Source organism: Phocoena sinus, chromosome 16 (assembly GCF_008692025.1).
Source record: "Phocoena sinus isolate mPhoSin1 chromosome 16, mPhoSin1.pri, whole genome shotgun sequence".
In the NCBI taxonomy this organism is placed as follows: Eukaryota; Metazoa; Chordata; class Mammalia; order Artiodactyla; family Phocoenidae; genus Phocoena; species Phocoena sinus.
Genome location: NC_045778.1, coordinates 59,140,386 through 59,154,473, shown reverse-complemented (window position 1 = coordinate 59,154,473; position 14,088 = coordinate 59,140,386). Strand labels below are relative to the sequence as shown.

The 14,088-nt window shown below is 49.5% G+C and overlaps 1 protein-coding gene across 7 annotated transcripts in view; it reads right to left on the bottom strand.

Annotated features, from left to right (window-relative positions):
* Positions 1–1,600: 1,600 nt before the first annotated feature.
* WBP1L (WW domain binding protein 1 like) overlaps positions 1,601–14,088 on the bottom strand; it is a 59,008-nt gene continuing 46,520 nt past the window's right edge. For all 7 annotated transcript variants that reach the window (XM_032607338.1, XM_032607340.1, XM_032607336.1 and 4 more), the window contains 2 exons: positions 6,673–6,834; positions 1,601–5,262 (listed from right to left, as the gene is read on the bottom strand). In XM_032607338.1, coding sequence (XP_032463229.1) covers positions 4,526–5,262; positions 6,673–6,834 — 899 coding nt within the window. In that variant the 3' untranslated portion in view covers positions 1,601–4,525. The remainder of the gene's footprint in view (positions 5,263–6,672; positions 6,835–14,088) is intronic.

Sequence of the window (14,088 nt, the reverse complement as noted above, 5' to 3'; positions counted from 1 at the left end):
ACTTCCTGCTCCTTCTCCTGAGTTAAACCTTGGTTTTTGCCCCCTGGCTGAAAATAGAGGAAACTGGAGGAGGGGGAGTTTCTTGAAATTCCTGTTCATCAAAGCTACTGTTCGTGCTTCAAGGCATTGGTACTGTCTCCACCTCCTGGTCACCTAGGGCAGCAGAGACAGCAAATGCTGTACCTTGTTAGAGAAATCAGGAACTCAGTGACTCAGGAACCTGAGGTGGGCCCTCAGACCTACGCAGTAAACGTACACATACAGCCTCTGGTATGCAGCTTGTAAGAGTTGTACCATTTTGTTTTTGTGCCACTCAGACATTAGCTTAAAGAAGGTAAGAATGAGGTACTCTACCAGTTCTTTCCTGTGGCTTTAGAACAGAACTGTCCGTCTTTCTATATGCTAATATGGCTCCCCTGGGGCTGCCTAGAGGAGCCCAACAGTTTAGAAGGAACTAGGCAGAAACCATCCCACTGGAGTCACTGAAGGGCTGCGGCTGTGTCCTCTGGCCCAGGGTCAGATGGAGGTGGGCGCACACCTGGCTTACACCACAGGGCTGACTGCTGGGCAAACCGGAGGGCTAGAGAAGACAGTGCTTTCTGCCAGCGTCCCCTGGCCCATCAGTGAGCACTCCACCTGGGGAGGCAAGAACTCCTCACGGGAGGCTTCTGAGGATGCTCATCATTCTGCTTTGCCCACCTGCATGCGACCCAAAGAGAAGTCTTGCTGGGTGGGGGGTTCCACTTCCTGGGTAGAGGCAGAAGGCTGTTCCTTCCCACAGCCTTGGAGCGGGGACCTAACACCTGACTCAAAGTGCTAAGAGAACAGTCTTAAGCAGAGGCTAAAATGACAATGAGTCTTAGGAAAGGCTCACGGGCCCACGATGGCAGATGTTGGCACACTGTTGGCTCCCACATCACCTAAAAATCAGTTCTGAGGCGCCTGCCTAGAATGCAAGCCCTACACTGCCACCCCCGACTCCTCAAGCTTCTCTGAAACAGTACTGCTCACTTCGTCTCAACCTGCCTCACATTGCTGGTTAGCTATTTCACGTGAGTTTGTTTTGTCCTCTCCACTATAATTTAACTTCTAGAGGGCAGGGGCCTTGTCTTACACATTTCTTCCACATTCTCCTCAGCATCCAGCACAGTACTGGGCACAAAGAGGGGACTCCAAAACAAGTATTTCGTGTGTTAAATTCCAAGGCCAAGTGCCCATCCACAATTCTATCTTATCAATAAAAGAGATCTCCAGGAGGGCTTGATTCCTTTTAAATGTCATGTCTTAGCTTTGGAGTCTCTGACAAAACTTATTTCTGTTTTGGGGGCTCTGATTTTAACCTGTCTGTGGGACTTTACAAAGTACTCAGAAATATCCTCTTGGCAGAGAGAGGGTTTGGGTGGAAATGCCTCAGGACAGAGAGTGCCCTCGGCAGCCATTACCCAGCTTGCCCTCAGCCCAGGAGCCTGTCCTCAACTTCTCTCAGCCTCCGTGGGAAGAAGGGAAGAGCACTTGCAGTGAGGAATCTCGAGGTGTGACTCCCTGAAGTCTGAGGAGGAGGAAAAAGGAACAAGCGCTGCAAGGAAAAAGAGCAGTCGAGTTTCGGGGATCGATTTTATTTGGGCTTCTCACAGTGGTTAGAGCCACTCCGTCTTCAGAACAATCACAGCACGGGAAATGCGTCACCGAGACTGCCCAGAAAAGTCTGACCAGCTGAATCTTATTGCTTAAAATACACATATTCACAATAACTGACAAAAGGTGATGTGCCTCACACGGGAATGTGTTAGCATTTGCAAATCTTCCGACTGTAGCACCAAACCCTCGACCAACCCCTTTCTTCTCGTTCACCTGGAACACCAGACTCCCCCACATCTCCCCGGCCCCCTCCCGAGTCCTTCAGCTCCCTACTTCCACCTTTCGTCACACAGGGTAGCCTCATGTAGCAGGGGCCAGACTGTGACGCTGGACTCAAGCCCAGCTCCACCTGTTGCGTTTTCTTCTTCTTGTGCCTTTTGGGTTGGATGCTGCAGTGAACCCAGCAGTAAACACGTGGACCAGTTCCCCACTCTGACTGGAGAAGGAATCCTGAGAGGGCCAGAATCCATCCCTTAACAGTTAACTCAAGCAGGGTTCATTTTGGTAAAACTTGATCTCCTTTGAGACACTTCAGTGAGTTGTTTGAGACAAAAACAAAAACCAAAAGGTGGCAGGAAAGGCATCTGAGGGCTGTGGCACACTTCTGCCCACTCTCGCCACACATCGGCCACGTGCTGGACCTCAGCACAGGGAGGTAAGCCCTATGGCACTGTGGTGGCCGCCAAACCCTCCTGGCAATTCTGGGCAGGGCTGACGTCTGGGCCACAGCCAGTCCGAGCTTGACACTGAAGATCCAGTCCAGCTTCTGTCTGAGGTTCCACCCTGGCCTTCTGTCCCGATTGGTTGTGGACACCCCCGGGGGCTGAGGCCGAGGGCCAGGAGCAGCCGAGGGAGGCAGACAGGCTCAGAGCACGTTTCCGTTTACAGGGAGCAGAACACAGGCCTCTGAGTGTCCACGGAGCAATGTGCAAATTGCAGTGATGGGTAGAGTAAAACCTCTACTTGGAGCACAGGATCTCTGGCAAACGTGGGGACTGCCGCCGACAGCGCTGCTGAGTACACCCAAGTGCACAGTCAGACATTTGCTCAGTAAACAGTAAATGCGTAAAATAAATTACCTTGAGAGGGCTGCGCCTGCTCCAAACGTGTGGGTAACGTGAGCAGAGTGGCTGCCGTTCAAAGTGTATTCACAGGAAAACAGGGCTGGGGGCTCACACACAACGGACAGACACACACAGGTTATCCAAAAAGTCAATGTATACGAACTGCACTTTGTTCAACACGGATTTTGGTTTTGTGGACTCCAAACTCAGACACTCATTCACCTCACAGCCTTGCGTTTGTCTATTTTGTGTGTGTGTGTGTGTGTGTGTATATATATACATATATACACACATACACATATATATGTGTGTATTCATATATATACATATATATATACCTTCCTTTCTTACCATAACATCAATGCCTAGTCTGAATGTCATCATTCAAGAGTGGGGGAAGAACCAAACTCTTCATATGAACAGGGCTGGACAGGGAATGTTAGTTTCAGCAGTTTGCTTTCTCCATTCAGATTATTCCTATCAAAGCTCAACTGGTTTTTGAAGCCAAACTACAATAATAAGGATCCTGTGGTCCTTCAGGATGGCTGCCTTCGCCCTCCTACCTGGGCCACTTAGACACTTGACATAGGCTACAAAAATTAGTTACCCCACTCAAGGCGGGGCGGAGCAGGGAAAGGGCACGAAAACCACAGATAACCAAGGCATTTTTTCCAAATGGTCAGTTTGAAAAAACAAACAAATAAACAAAACAACTTACTCAGAATCAAGAGAAAATACTGTGTGAGAGTCAGGCTGTGGGACCGCCCTTTCTCAGGTCCCACAGCCTCCTCATTTGTTCATAGAGAACAGTGAGACGTGAAGGCTGGCAGACGTGTACTTGGGATGGGGGAGGGTACTGATCACCTGTGGGCACAGATCAAAAGGGCAGAGATGCGGAAAGCTGCACCTCTATCCACTGCCACAGCGCAGGGCCTTCTGCTCACCCGCAGAAGTTCCAGAGATGGCCCCCACCCAAGCCTGCACACAAAACATCTCCTTCTGGCTCAACTGCAGCCAGGACTTTTTGAAGGCCAAGTTGGGAAAAAGCCACAAATTTTCCTTTTCCAAAACAGATTTCTTGCCTGCCCACTGGTCAAGTTCTTATTTTCAGCTCACTTCTGTTGTTGTTGTTTTTTTTTAAAGAAAAAAACCAAAGAGAAGGCAGGTATAATCTTCCACACTTGAACCAGTCTGCGGCCAGCCAGGACCTGCTGGGAAGGGGCCCCTCCAGGATGCATCGTGCCACCTCGATCTCGTCACCTGGAATTTGAGAGCACAAGCCCTTTACCAACCCGCCACGCAACCGCTGGTCAGCTCTCATCTTCCCACAGGAGGAGCCCAATTCCGGCTCCGGAGACACTGGCAGCGAGGGGCGACAATCCCTGGACCACTGGGGCTTCATCCAGGGCTGAGACCTGCCACCTGTCTCAGACTGAGAAGCAGCAAGGTTCTCATCAACTCACACCAGAACATGAATCCACTCCATCACCAAGAGTCACCTCAGGGCACAGTCTCATCCCCTCCTTGGGGGCTTCCGAAACGCACATCTCTCTGACCCAAGTAGGTAGTGACACGTGACTTGAAAAGAGGTAAAGGGGGACGGGGTGGGGTATGAGGAATGAGTCACAGGACAACTTCTCAGCCCTCCGTGACACTGTATCTATGGGAGGCGAGGCACCCACACCCCAAACTGTACCTGGAGATGCAGGAAAACGCAGGAGCAGAGGGGAAAAAAAAAGGAACACAGTCACTTAATGCTTCTCTCATGGTTCTCCCCTACCCTGGTTGCGTCGCCAAGTTCTCGGGCGCAGGCAGGGCCTGCTCTAGCTTGGGGAGCTGCTGCTCTGGGAGTTTGGGGAGTCCTGCTCGTTGATGGTGTTCAGCAGCAGGCAGGCAGGCAGCCGCGGCAGGTGAGGGTGCCCAGGCTCCCGGGCCTGCTCCTCGGAGGGCTGGCAGAGCCCTTCCTCCTCGTCGCCAGGGGGCCGCACGTGGCAGCTGTCGCAGAAGTCCAGGGGCCCGTCCAGAGCATCGTCGATGAGCGCGTTGAACTCTTTGAGGTCGTCATCATGGTGGCCCCGGTTGCACACACACACCTCAATGCCCGAGTCACCTGTGAAGCGGCGACGTCTGCCGGGCGTCTTGTCTTTGCTGTCAGGGAGGGCGCCGCCCTGCTCGGAGCTGTACTCTTTCAGCAGCTCCTCCTTACATTCAGAATCCTTGTCCAGGAAGGCCCCAGGGTCCACCTCCCCCAGGCCAGCCACAGAGCCGCTGGGCTCCATCCCGGGGGCTTTGGTGGCTGCTGGGTCTGCTGGCACGTCGGAGGGCTCAGGGTCAGCGATGCTCGGGGGTCGCGTGCTGCTTCTGCTGGGCCCGGACAAGGGGCTGCTCTGAGCCCCCTGGGAGCCCCTGGTGGGGTCGGCGCCCGGGGGGCTGCCGCCTGTAGGGCCACACTGTGCAGGCAGCTGCTGCTGGAGCTGGAAGGCACTGTATGGTGGGGGAGGAGTTGGAGGTCGGTTCACCACTTCCTCATAAGGAGGTAGTAAATAGTTTGGCAAAAACCCTAAAATGGGGAGGTAGGGAGGAGAAATTACTGCACTGGCAATTGTTCTAGGACAGACTGCAGGCTCACACTAAGCATATGTCTCATCCCACCCCCAGCATACCCACCGAGGGACAGCTACAGCTCTCAGGTGCAGGCGGGGCACAGGGCTGTGAACGACTTTGCAGAGAAAGGGGGGCAGATTGGGAGTGACAGATTGTAGCTTCTGGAAATCTGAGAGCCCCTAAAGCTGCTTCACAGGCAAGGACTTCTGCTTGTCTGGCGTTAAGGCAGAGGGTTCAGCAAATGTGGTGAATGGCCAAGAGAGTTCTGTCTGGAAGGGACCTGTTTTCCACATGCACGCAAGTCTCATGTTTCTAGCTCAGACTGTGTCCTCCATCTGCATCCCATAGGCCTCAGGGTCAGGGACCCTAAGTTAAGCCTTTCCAGATATGTATCATGAAGAGAGCCTTTTTCTGGGAGGCTGGAAAACTGTGTTGCCTCTCACCCTAGTGTGGCAGGAGGTGGTCCGGAAATACACACCAAACCTCATCCTGATTCGCATCAAGAGCGGGTGGCTTACCAGTAAAGGGTGAGGGGCCTGTCATCAAGGCTTGTTAAGAACATGCCAGGGGAGTTATCTTTTGCTTTGAGGCACAGATGACCTAATTATAACAGTAATTGCTAGCATTTATTGAGCACTTACTATATGCCAGGCACTGTGCTAAGCACTTAACTCTTCTAGGTGTGGAATTCCAAATTTATGACTACTTTAGTCTGTAGAACACACAGAAGAATGGCTTTGGACAGGCTGTACTTCTGGGCCTCCACCGACCACTCGAGAGATCAGTGTAAGGAACCCCAGGGAGGGGCTTCCCTGGCGGTCCAGTGGTTAGGACTTGGCGTTCTCACTGACAAGGGCCCGGGTTCAATCCCTGATCAGGGAACTAAGATCCCACAGCATGGCAAAAAAAAAAAAGGAACCCCAGGGAAGTCAGGTGAGTGTGCCCTTCAGTGGGTCACTGAGTTTCTTGGTTCTCAGGAAGTCCCAATGCTACCCCCCACCGCTGCCCCTTTTGTAGCAGCCTCTGCTAAGGCATATCACATGGCAGGAAGCAAAATGGGGGGATTTCAGGCCACTGACCTCTAAATCTCAATGCATTCACATCATACACCATACAACCACCTGCCTAAAAAAATCTGCCTAAACTAAAGGAGCAGAGATGTAGTCAGAACCCAGCTGGTGTGGACTGGAGCGGCCCAGTGGCTGCCAGGGGCTGCATCCACAGCACTGGCTCCTTGGCGCTAAAGGTGTGCACCCCCTTGTTCCCACACTTGTGAGACCCTGCTCTGTGCGGGACAAGGAGGCCAACCCCCTGTGCCCACAGTCTATGTGTCCTGGGCCCCGAGGGTGGGGTTTGGTGTACGTACTGAAATAAAATGGCAGCGCTGAGTAATTGTGGGCTTCCCGGTAGGCGATCAGGTTGATTTCATGTTGCCGCTGTTGGGCCTGAAGGCGGTGCTTGGCTCGGCGGTGGTGGCACACGCAGCAGCAACTCAGGATAATGATGATGGTCCACACGAGCCAGAACCCTGGGGGCAGGGAGGCGAGACAGAGAGGAGTGGGCACACCATGAATGCCAGCTGGAGGGGCTGCTCTCAGCACAAGGAGGCCCATGGACACAGCACCTGGTCGAAGCTGGCACTGTTGGCCCTTGCCTGGTGAAGTTACATTTAGAACCTGTGATCAATTTTCACGTTTGTACCAGAGTGAAAGACACGTGGGGTGGAAGAGGGCAGAAATGTAAGAATGGTGAACGAAAAAGAGGTCACCCACTCCGGGGCGCCTCCAGGGCTCCTGGGGGAAGGGAAGAATGCCAAGACATCTGTGCAGCACTGCTGGTCCTCCCATATTTTAGGTTTGGGGGGCATTAAGTATGCTTACCTTTTACGACAACGTGCCCTTCCTATCTTAAGAGATCTCTGAGAAAATGCTTCAGCCTCTCTTGGTGCCCACCTCCCCACTCCAGCCCTGCTCAGGCCCACAAGGACAGCTCCCAGGCTCCCCACCAAGAGGGAAGAGCCCCTCAGAATCCCCACATCTCAGCAGATGAGTGGTTGCCGGGGGCCTCGGAGGGGTTACCTGATAAAATTTTTTTCTCTACCATGTCGCCTCCGTCATACAAGAGTCACTGAAGTTAGAGGTGGAAAAATTCTAATTTCCTCAGGCCCACTTCTTCCCTGGAGAGTGTAAACAACTTCCTCTGCTCTTGCCATAATCCGGTACAATTCCATCTCCCACCATCACAAACAATCCACTCCCACCTCGCTTTGGCCTGCAGCTGCATTAGACTCGGGACCATCAGCGGCCTCCCCTTCTTCCTCCGGGCTCCAGAGAGGGGTAAAGGAGCAGGGGAGAAGCCTACCGCCCTCTTCCCCAGGCAGATTGTTTCTTCTCATTTCCCACTGTGTTCTCTTGGATCATACTCAGAGAACCCTGGCAAACTGCAGTATAAGACCCCCTCTCCAATCTTCACATGTATACAGAAAAGGCTTCTAATTTTTTTTTTTAGTGAATGAGCAATTTTGCTTTAAAATATATATATAGAGTAAAAAAGACTGGAAGGAAAAAATAGTGACATTTTAAGTCGTGGGATTATGAGAAGAAATTTTAATTTTCTTCTCCCAATTATTTTTCTTCTTTCAAATCATAAAACTGGAAACAAAGTAAGTTAAAACTTAAAAATATCTGTGACTAATTTTATTTTTGCTGGCTTTAAAAAAATTAACATATTTCTGAATAGGTTTTAAAATTCCTCTGGGAATGTCTTCATACAATGAAATGATATGAATCATTAAAAAATTATTCACAGAATACTATATTTGACATATAAAGATATTTCTAATATTAAATGAAAATAAAAGATTATGAAACAGCATAAAATATGACCCCAATTTTTGCTTAAGAAAAAAGTATATATAAATGTCCAGAGGGATGATCAGAAAGTTAGTCATGAGGTTATTCCTGGACAATAGAACAGATTTTCTGGTACCAGCTCTTGTTCTTTGCTTATTGCCGATAAGATGAACATGTACTTCTTTGAAATAAAAAAGAATATTTTTTTCTCAATAAAAAAATAATCTGGGGCTTCCCTGGTGGCACAGTGGTTGAGAGTCCGCCTGCCGATGCAGGGGACACGGGTTCGTGCCCCGGTCCGGGAAGATCCCACATGCCGCGGAGCGGCTGGGCCCGTGAGCCATGGCCGCTGAGCCTGCGCATCCGGAGCCTGTGCTCCACAACGGGAGAGGCCGCAACAGTGAGAGGCCCGCGTACCGCAAAAAAAAAAAAAAATCTGAGGAATAATTTTAAGGTGAGTTTTTATTAAATGAGAATAGATTATATTATTTTTCATTTGTTCTCTATTCCTGAAGAACTTCAAGTTTTTCCCATTACAAACGTTATGTATATTTTTTATTGTCTGCTTTGTAATTATAAATTTGTGTTTAGAATGTGTTAAGTATTTCTACATCTCTTGTCAGAATGAGTTAATTTCATTAAAAAAAAAAAAAAAAAGGCTTCCCTCTCCCAGCAAACAAATTTGTAAATGAATAAACCCCTGATTTTTTTTCCTGTTTGTACCAGAACACAACATTCTGAAAGATCCCACTGACATTTAGGGTGTGGCCTCTAGCAACACCCAGTGTGTTTCTTTTTGTCCTCCAGGGGTGTCCGGGCTGAATCTCCCCACAGAGCCACCCCTATGGGGTAAGGCAGGATAGCAGTACAGCCTTCCAGCCCTGGCAGGCTGGCAACACCACTGTGTAACACCTTTGCGTTTTCAGCACGTGTCGGTGTTAAACTGAACCTTCTGCTGAGGTCTAGCAACAGGACAGCAGGTGGAGGACAATGGGCAGAGAATCTCTTCCCCATTTCCCATCAGCAGACAGAAAAACCCCATTCCTAACCAGAGTTCATAAATGTAAGTTGAAGTCAGAAGTCTCCCTTGTGGTCCTTCCCGGAGTCGCTGCTGACATTTGCTTAACTTAACTTGCACTTCTCTCCTTCCAATGCTCACCAACTGGAGACTGGACACTGTAAGAGGAGGCCTCAGGGAACGGTTTTGAGGCCAGAAAGGAGCTCTGGGAGTGAACTGGCTTCCCACTGCGGTCCTGTAACGTCTCCTCCAGCCCCTAAGATCTGTTCAGCTCCCAGCCTCCCGGGGTGGGGTCACACCCAAAGGAAGCGGCACAAATAAGCACAATGCATTCTGCTGAAGAGCCTGGCTCCAAGTGTATTTTAGAGTCAAGTCAAAAGATTCTCGGCTAACCACTTTTTTATACTACCCAGCATCATCTCACAATCCTTTATACTTCGGTGTTACTTTATAATTTTCAAAGTACATTCTCCCATGAGATAATCAGCACCAAACTCTACAATTTTTTACCTCCCAAGTCATTTTTTCAATTGTTTCTTACCTAAAGGTAAATTAACTTTTAACCTTAATGCTGCAATATATATGATATAAGGCAAAACTTCTCAGCTATATTATGACGGCCTTTAAAAAAAAATAAAGTTATTTATTTATTTATTTTTTGCTGCATTGGGTCTTCGTTGCTGCGTGTGGGCTTTCTTTTTAGTTGCAGCAAGCAGGGGCTACTCTTCCCTGCGGGTGTGCAGGCTTCTCATTGCGGTGGCTTCTCTTGTGTGGGGCACAGTCTCTAGGTGTGCAGGCTTCAGTAGCTGTGGCACATGGGCTCAGTAGTTGTGGCTCGTGGGCTCTAGAGCGCAGGCTCAGTAGCTGTGGCGCTTGGGCTTAGCTGCTCTGCAGCATGTGGGATCTTCCCAGACCAGGGCTCGAACCCGTGTTCCCTGCATTGGCAGGTGGATTCTCAACCACTGCACCACTAGGGAAGCCCTATAATAGGCTTTTAATAAGAAAAATCTCAGGCACTGGTTTTTATGTTGGCCAAATATTTCTGGTTCTCCCCCATCCTGGCATGTGGGTAGGCTTGAACTTCCTGGTGCCCTTATGATTGTGACACTTTGGGGCAGATTCTAACTAATAAATTGAGATTGGAAGTGACAGGCGTCACTTAGAGGCCAGAACATTTCTTGCTGATGTGAGACCCTCTGTTAGTCTCCCTTCTGCCATGGCAAGCCGTAACATTCCAGATAGTGACTTCAGGGTCAGTCTGGCCCCAGGGGATAAAGAAGTAGGAACAAAGTTCTCATCCAACCTGTGATGGACATATAGTGTGAGTAATAAACCTGTTGTTTTAGGGCCACTAGGAGTTTGGACTTGTTTATTACTGAGCATAACCTCTCGCCTATCCTGACTGATGCAGTATCTTTGTAGGTTTTTCTGGGGGAAAGGATTTAAAATGTTCATCAGATTCTTAAGAGAATCCTTATTCCAGAAAAAGCCTGAGTTCTATTGAACTAGAAATATAATAGAAAAATAGGTCTTTTTTTTTTTTTTTTTTTTTAAGGAAAAATGAGGCAGGGTAGAAAGAGGCTGGGGGAAGAAATGAGACAAGAGGAAGGCATGCCCTTGGCAGAGTTACCCCAGTTATATTGAACAGCACCAGAAAACTCACATGTTTACTGAAATTCCATCAGCTGCTTCTGTTCATGTGGTATCATGGGCAGAAAAACTCTCCCTACCACGTACCACTTACATGACGTGATATAAAATCTCGAACTGAGTTTTGCATTTCTAATATAGTATCACAAAGTGATAGTGTGGATCAACACTAGGAGAAAACTAACTTGGGAGCAGAAGGGGCCTAGTGGGGTAATGAGGCATTAGCACAGGTCCAGAAAAGGCCCCTAAGGACTGGTCCAACTTGATGGAGTTCATGTGGGAAGACAGAAGGCATTCTTGGTTTGACCCTCACAAAACGGATGCTATTGGCAGCTATTCTAGTCAAAGCTGTGTCCCATCAGCTTTAAAAGGGGGACCGTCCAGACTAGTACCTATGGAGCTGTACAAACTTTTGATCTTTTCACTAGATTTCACAAACAAGGAGGAAAGTTTTAAAAAGGAAAACCTACTGAAAGAACCAAACAGAGAAAGACAGAAGCATGCCCTCCTCCCCAAACACACACCTACCCACAGATTATATTCCTCACTGACCTTTGAAAGCTGTGACCTCATGGTGGGACGCGTTTGTCATGCTAAGCAAAGTGGAAAACATGTTTTTAAAAACAATCACTGAGTCACATGCCCCAGAGCTCACTATAAACTTGGGAAAACACCACTCCCCAACTGGCAGGAAATTCCTCATTAGGAAGCCAAAGTATACTGTCAACTAGCTCTCCTTCTACCCCACAGGATGGTGGGTGACCTCCCTGGCCCCTGATAGCTCTTAGCAGGAGCTCCTGATACTGCCGCTGTGGAAAAAGGACTGAATTTGGGAAATGAAGACCTTAGAGGACTTGCAACTTCATCGGAAAGACTGGACAAGTTTCATTTCCTAGCTTTGTGACCTTGATCATTTTGTCTTTACTTCCCTCATCTGTAAAATGGAGAGAATAATGGTTTCTACCTACTTGGTCATTGTGAGGATTACCGAGTTAGTATCTGTATGCAGAGTACTCAAGCGTGCACATTCGAGACCTTTCACGACCTGGGCCCACCACCCTTCCAGCCTGGCACTGAAGAGTTCAGGAAGGGGGTAGCTTTGTGTGAGGCACACTGACCCCACTACTCAGCTGCGACCAACTGACTGGCTACTTAACGCCCCTGGTCCTGAGAAACGGGATATGTGTACCTGGCAGGGTTGTAGTTGGGGCAGGCTGAGCTGACGTGTGTGAAGAACTTAATGAGTGCCAGGCACACAGCAGAGTTCTATGCACGTCAGCACCCTCATCTCCCCTGGTCGAGCCCCACAGCCCAGCCCCATGGCCACAAGGGAAAGGTTAATGAGATGCATGCTCTCTTCTTTCCCATGAGGCCTTGACCTATGGTGTTTGGTATTCTTCACCCTGGGAAGTCATTCTACCCTTCTCCATGTGCTTAAAACCCATCCACCCTTTAAGGCCTACCTCAAATGCCACCTCCTCCATGCAGCCTGCCTGAATCCTGTCCAGCTAAAGCAAACTCTCCTGGCACATACACCGCAGTCCTTGCACGTACACGCCACTCTCTACTTTGCATTACTAGTGAGGCACGTTGTCTTATCTCCTCTCTCTGCTCAGAGACTCCCTTCTTGATGGCAAGGATTCTGTCTCCCCACACTCTCTAACACAGAAGAGGCCACAGCATCCAGTAGGAACTTGTTAGAATTGCAAATTCTCAGGTCCACCTCAGATCTATTGAATCAAAAACTCTGGGACTGGGGCCCAGAAATCCATGCTTTAATAAGCCCTCCAGGAAATGCAGATGCTTGCCAAAGTCTGAAACCACTGGAGTAAGAGTTTGCTGAATAGATGACTGAATGATGACTGAAAGTACAAGTGCCATGAAAATGCATGGGATGATAATAATAACAATGGCCAGGTTCTTATAGCCTCAGCCACGGCAGTGGTAAACAGGACCCTCACTTCCGCACTGATGCAGACCCAGGAATGACCCCTGGCTTAACGTTACAAGAGACTGTCTTAAAAGACACGGGAGTAAGGGCGCTGGCTGAAGCTTAAGGTCTGTGTGTGCTTGTGTGTCTGTGTAAAGTAGGCTCTGTGTGTGTATGTGTGTGTGTGAGACAGTCCTCAGCACACAGGAAAATTCAGCTAAGTAGTGGTATGAGGGTTGGCAGAAATGGCATTTGTTTTTCCGTGAGGCCTTCCCTGTGGGCAACTATGGTTAAAGAGGTACTTTGACAAAAACCCTGCCAAGGATTTCCTGGCTGAGATTTTTTTTCCTTCCAAAGGAAAGAGACAAAAAGAATAATGCAAAGCCCATTACTTTCACATTTCAGGCAAAGTTCAGAGGCAATTAGAGGGAACAGGGTTCAAAGCGCAAAAAGCACAGTTCTGATGAGAACTGAAAGGGCTCATTCCTACGCTCAACCTCCCTCCTCTACACATCAGGCCGAGGCCAGGCCCCTAAGGAGGAAAACCAAAGAATTCTGAGAGGGGCAGAACACTCACTGGGCATCTTCTGACCAAAAAGCCATTTCTGGGCACAGACAAGAGGAAGTTTGGCTTTTACAGTCTCCGTCCCCCTAGAGCTTGGAAAGCATGGGCCAACTTTTACAGGGGTGAGTCTTTCCTCCCCGTCCAGACTCTGGTCTCCATCTGACCTTCTCCTTTCCCCGGCTGACCACAACTGGAGAGGTGATGAGCCACTGTGTAGCTCTTCCCCTGGCTTTCTTCAGGCCCTCGGGACGAAGTGCCTGGTTCCCAGACTGCCTGCCACCCTGCCACCTGGGTCTCCCTGTCCCAGCCGCCCCACCCCCAGCCCTGGCTTTGGTGACCCAATTCTGGTGGCTACTGAGTCTGCTCTGCCAAAAGCCCAGGAGGCTCTGTCAATCTGAGATGGGGGCCATCAGCAACTCCATTCTTTCCGCAACTGATGCCGCCTGGGCCGGGCCCCAGAAAAACAAGCTGCAGCTCTATGGCTTTTTGGCAGCCCAGCTTCAACTTTTGTTTTAACAAGGGGTGGGAGGGAGAATTTGAGCCCTGCGGTTATCTGCATTTTGAAACATTTAAACACAGACTGTCCACCTGCCTGGCACTTTGTGTTTCTCTAGTGAGTCCCTCAGCCCCACCCCTTCTAAAATAGCACCAACAACTCCAGGCCTGCCTTTGCTGCTGCTTATATAATGCTTGCAGGACTGGTGGGGACATCTTGAACCCTATTCTCTCTTTGGGGAGGAGTCTGCCCTTAACCACCCCGAGCCCGT